The 5825-nt window shown below is 50.9% G+C and overlaps 1 protein-coding gene across 1 annotated transcript; it reads left to right on the forward strand.

The window, feature by feature from the left end:
- Nucleotides 1–3412: 3412 nt before the first annotated feature.
- On the forward strand, nucleotides 3413–5237 carry LOC119349110 (UDP-glycosyltransferase 88F3-like). The gene has a single exon (XM_037617122.1). The coding sequence runs from the start codon at nucleotides 3527–3529 to the stop codon at nucleotides 5039–5041; it is 1515 nt and encodes a 504-aa protein (XP_037473019.1). The 5' UTR covers nucleotides 3413–3526; the 3' UTR covers nucleotides 5042–5237.
- The last annotated feature ends 588 nt before the right edge of the window (nucleotides 5238–5825 follow it).

Genomic DNA, 5825 nt, shown 5'->3' on the forward strand with positions numbered 1-5825 from the left:
TATATAAGAACGTTTTTGACACTACACTAGTGTCAAAAACGTTCTTATATTATGGGACGGAGGAAGTACGAAGAAAGAGATAGAGAGGAGTAAAAAAATACACTTATAGCCAACCTTGTTGTAGTATGAGTGACTAAGTGATGACTATGTATGACATGCCAACATCAGATAGCCTAATGCACCGTGTTAAATCTCCAAGGGCGCAACCGCGCAAGCGACGCGACGGTCGTGGTAGGCGCGACCATGATACGGGCTACCGGCAGCCCTTGGATCTGAGATCAAACGGTCGCATGCTAAGTTGCTGAAAATTTTAAGAATAACCCTTCAGGATAGGATATTCACCCATAGGTCTAGAATCACGCCATGCAACCGTTCGACTCAGATCCAAGGGCTCTCGGAAGCCCGTATCATGGGAGAATGGAAAGCCACTACCCTGCCGTTCGCACGCTGGCAGTTCGTTCCTACTCGTCCCCGCACGTCCTTTAATACTACGGCGGTTCACTCCTAGTCGTCCCGTCCATTCACATTAAGGCAGTTCCACTAATCCTAACCCTCCTCCCAAATCCATGGCGTCCCAAATCTCCCCGACCGGCGGTGAGTACAAGGTTAGAACCATCACCGGCGATGAGTTCGACGTCATCTACACCTGTACTTCCGCGACGGTGAAAGGATGCCTTTCTCGCTTCAGACGCATGTTCGAAAACTCACATGATGAGTGGGTCGCTGGGCTAGATGTTGAGTACACCACAGTCGTGGGACGAGAGAAGGATCTAAAGGACGAAGAGAGGAAGAAGCCCGCCATGATCCAGGTTTGCGTACATAACGTTTGCTTGGTCTACCACATATGCCATGCCGATGTTGAGTGCCAGGATTTTAAGAACTTCCTCGAGGACAAAACAGTCAAATTTGTTACTGTAGACTTTAAGAACGACAGAGAAGTCCTGCGTCAGATAGGCCTCGTTGTAGGCAACCCCTTCGACCTCCAGAAGATTCGGCTGGTGCCCTCTCGTCAGTCTTAAATGCTGACCCTGGCAGGAGCCATGGTTCATCCTTCATACGGTAAACTGGAGAAACCTCCATACACGTTCCATCGTCATGCATGGCAGCGGAATGTACTAGATATAGACCACATCCAGTACGCTGCAATGGATGGCTACCGTTGTTTCAATATCTACAAGGGTTGGATGAAGAGCAACAACCAAGTTGGCGGTTCAAGCAAAGAAGTATCGGCCAAGAGGAAGAGGGACAAGGACGAAGTCGAGGACGTGGATGAGGACTCCGAGTAAGGTGGCAGTGTCATTGCTCATGGTGGTTCTAAACTTCTAATGCAGTGTCTACTGGATTAGTTGCATAGTTTAATTTCACGTGTGCTTAGTTTAATTTGAGGGGTGTGTTGTGCTGAGTCCCTAGAAGAACTATGTTATGTTTCTTCTCGTTACTTTAACTCTTCAGTATGTACATACTAGTACTAGTATTTCTTTAATAGAATTTAGCACCCAATGAAGCACGTACTAGCTTTTTTAATATTACTATATGCATAATTTGGTGACAAGCGCTCTCTATATGTACCACCTTTTTTAAAAATTTCAATTTTTGCTCCATGGCGCAATCCATCGATGGTGGAGTACTACTGTACAAAAGTATACATTTTTTAAAAGGCTAGCATACTATTCATCACATATATATATATAGCCAGTTAAATTCTCAACCTAGAACGACGTGCATGCCATGTAGTAACCCGATCCGGAGGAAGTATAGTAAAAATGAGGTGATTTTACCGAGCGATCGGCGGGGGAGCATGGCTTGTCATGCGGTCCCACGTGTCATGATGTACCAAGGCGATGCGCGTGTCCCTCTTGAGGAAGAAGCAATACTAGTACGTGGTGAGATGATGTCGAACCGAAGTGTGAAATAATGGTTGCTTCGTCCGTCTGGGAAGGTGCGGCATTGTGATTTGACGTCTCATTGCTCATTACTACTACTGGGCCGGTACGAGTGGGGTGCATCTCCCCTGCTGTTCTGCACTGTTATTTGGTGCTTGACACGTCAACCCGGTTGCTATATGTCCCACATGTTGGCGACAGGAAGTACAGAAGACATGAAAGGGAGCGTCGACGGAGGAGTATACTACAGAATTCATAGAAGGGAGCAACTTAGTTTTGGAAAAATCTGTTTTTACGGAGTACGTAACCACTAGGGTTTATAGAGTCATCTAAAAAACATTCATTTTTCCGTTTGATAAGTCTCAATTCTACTATAATAGTAGTAGTACCATTACATGTTGGATTTCGAGGTGCGCTAGATCACCCGTCGCAAGGAGTGTCAAGAGGAAACTAACCAATGCATGTACAAGTTCATAGAATTTAGTGGCCATTCATGCATTCGTTCTAATTAATGCCTCGGTAAACATAACTTCTTGAGAAAAGCGAGCGTACTATGCAAACTATGAAATTAGTTTGACCACTCACCGTCTACCTTGGTTGGAGAGATTTTGAAATTGAGCCATAAACTGGAAAGGCTCGATTACTATTTGTGGCCGTGTATAGATGCAAAATGTATTTTTTTATAGTGGCCTTGTATAAGTAAATGGAGGGAGTACTAACCAAAGTACGTACTAACCTCCGTCCTGGTTTATAGGTCCCCTTCGTAGTTTGTGCCAAATTTTGACTAAAGATTTAACTAACAAAATGTTAATGCATGTCAAGAAAAAATATCTCATTGGATTCGTATTTGAACATAGTTTTCAAAAATATAATGTTTGGTGACACACGTGAACATTTTGTTAGTTTAATCTATGGTCAAAATTTTGCATGAATTACAATGGGGACCAATAAACCCGGACGGAGGTAGTACGTAGTAGGGACGAGGAGTAAATGGAGGGAGTAGTAAAATTTTCTCCTCGTGCTGCGAGCCACCGCGCGCTTGGGCGAGGGAGCGGGCGTAAAGGCATACAGTAGTAGTAAGCTTCACCTCATCCTGCGAGCCACCGCGCCCGCGGGCGGGGAAGACGGCGTACTAAGGGCATGTACAATGGTTGATAAGATAGTCTTATCTTAAGTCTTGCATGTAATCTAGAGATGACAAAAAACAGAGTCTACAATGGGTCATCTCTTAGCCTTATCTTCAATAACTAGCAATTCCTTAAAACATGGTGAGACAAATTGTGCTAAGAGATCATCTCTTGTCTTATCTTAAATAAGAGAAGACAAACCTTTTTCTTACAAGTTCTCTCTCCTCCACCTCATCATTTATCCTACGTGGCACTCCTAAGATAGCACCATTGTACATGCCCTAACTATTGCTGGAAAAGAATCTGAAAAAGATATTGGTGAGAAGAACGACACGAGGAAGTGAAGTTCATCTCGCTTGGCACTATGGACTGTCTAGAACAGTGTATCGTGTACTTAGCTGTTTGGACGTGCGAACCGAAAAATAATTGCATTCAGCACTATCGTGTGTAGTACAGACTGATAGACCAACGCCAACCTACAAGCTCCCATTCCATATCACGGCTCAATCAGGAAGGATGAAGGCTTCCAAACAGAGCTTCACAGGTCCATCCTCTCCCCGCGCCAAAGATAGTCCAACTCCAACGCAGATGGAGAAGACGGTGGTTCTGTACCCCGGCCTCACCGTGAGCCACTTCGTCCCCATGATGCGGCTCGCCGGCTCCCTCCTCGAGCACGGCTACGCCGTCTCCGTCGCAATGATCATCGACCCCGCCGTCATGGGGGACACAGCGTTCGCGGCAGCCATCGGCCGCGCCGCCGCCGCCATGCCGTCCGTCCGCTTCCACACTTTCCCGCCTGTGGAGGACCCGCCCAGGCTAGCCCCCGGCCCGCAGTTCCTCGCGAGCTACTTCCACCTCGTGCGCCGCTACAACGACCGCCTCCACGACTTCCTCTGCTCCTCCACGCGCGTCCACGCCGTGGTCGTGGACTCGATGTCAGTGTCAGCTGATGCGCTGGAGGTCACCAAGAGGCTCGGGATCCCAGGCTACGTCATGTTCACCTCCGGCGCCGCCGCCCTCGCGGCCTTCGCCCAGCTTCCTTATGTCCTCGGGGAGGGCGGCCGAAAAAGCTTCAAGGAGCTGGGCGACGCCCCTGTCGAGTTCCTTGGCCTTCCGCCGGTTCCGGCTTCGCACCTGTTCGCCGAGGTGCTCGAGGACCCGGAGGGCGACACGTACAAGACGGCGATGGCCGGGCTGTCCCGGATCCCGGACACCGATGGCTTCCTGGTGAACACGGTCGAGTCGTTGGAGGCTCGCGCGGTGGACGCTCTCAGGGACCCTCGGTGCCTCCCCGCTGGCCGGGTCATGCCCCCGGTGTACTGCGTCGGACTCGGGCCATTCCTCGGCGGCATCGAGAGCGAGGCGGACGAGCGGCACGAGTGTCTCGCCTGGCTAGACGCGCAGCCGGACCGCAGCGTGGTGTTCCTCTGCTTCGGGAGCACAGGCGCAGCGAACCACTCTGCGGAGCAGCTCAAGGAGATCGCCACCGGCCTGGAGAAGTCCGGCCACCGGTTCCTGTGGGTCGTGCGAGCGCCCCACGGCGGCGACCCGGACCTCGATGCGCTCCTCCCGGACGGGTTCCTGGAGCGCACCGGCAGCCGCGGCCGCGTCGTCAAGCAGTGGGCGCCGCAGGCCGAGGTGCTCCGCCACGGGGCCACCGGCGCGTTCGTGACGCACTGCGGGTGGAACTCGGTGCTGGAGGGCGTGGCGGCGGGCGTGCCGATGCTGTGCTGGCCGCTCCACGCGGAGCAGAAAATGAACAAGCTGCTGATGGTGGGGGAGATGGGGCTCGCAGCGGAGATGGTCGGGTGGCAGCGTGGGCTGGTGGAGGCCGCCGAGGTGGAGCGCAAGGTGAGGCTGGTCATGGAGTCCGAGGAGGGCAGGCAGCTCAGGGCGCGCGCGGAGCAGCACCAGGAGGGCGCGGCCGCGGCCTGGAGCGACGGCGGGTCGTCGCGCGCGGCGCTGGCTTTGTTCTTGTCGGACGTGGACCGCCGGTGGCAGGCTCGGGCTCGCGGCGGGGAAGCTGCGTGAACTTGGCCTACGACACGTGATTTTTTTTTTCAAGTTGGAATGCGTGGTCAGCAATGTCACCAGACATGTTTGACAGCGGCCATTTCCGAAATAAAAGAAAGGGTGTGTCTAGAACTCGGTCGACTGAGACTTAACGAAGTCTCGGTCGAGTGACGTCATGATGTTTTTTTAATACAAGCGACACGGCTGGATGCTACAAATGGCGACGAAAAATGTTGCAATGGCATTACAAGCAACAATAACAAATGCTACAACCGTTCAAACAAAAATGCTACAACCGTTAATGGGCGATGTTACAACCGATGAGATGACGTGCTACAGCCGACGAGGGATGACATGCTTCAACCAGCAAGACAAATGTTGCAAACAGTAGGAAAGAATATTGCAAACGATGGAAAAAAATGTTGCATGGTCGACTCAGACTTGATTAAATCTCAGTCGACTGATTTTTAGCTGGCCCGTAAAAGAAATGTTTGACAGCGGACAATACGCTCGTTGGGTTTGCCAATTGGGAATGCTGGCTCCATCACTAACACCACCGGACCACTGCGGATAAGGAAAGGTAGGAAAATAATATATACTACGTTGGTCGGCCGTACGTGTTGCATCGCACGACTGGATCTTCACGATCGGGATAAGCGAGAGAAAAGAAGACGTGCCAACGGACCACCACGAAGAAAAGGTAGGGAAAAATATACGTTGCTTGTCCATACTTGCTGCGTTGCACCGTTGAATCCGTGCAATTGGAAGAAGCAAGGGGAATAAAAAGAAATTGTGTGCAACC

The sequence above is a fragment of the Triticum dicoccoides genome, chromosome 1B, assembly GCF_002162155.2.
Source record: "Triticum dicoccoides isolate Atlit2015 ecotype Zavitan chromosome 1B, WEW_v2.0, whole genome shotgun sequence".
NCBI classification, from domain to species: domain Eukaryota; kingdom Viridiplantae; phylum Streptophyta; class Magnoliopsida; order Poales; family Poaceae; genus Triticum; species Triticum dicoccoides.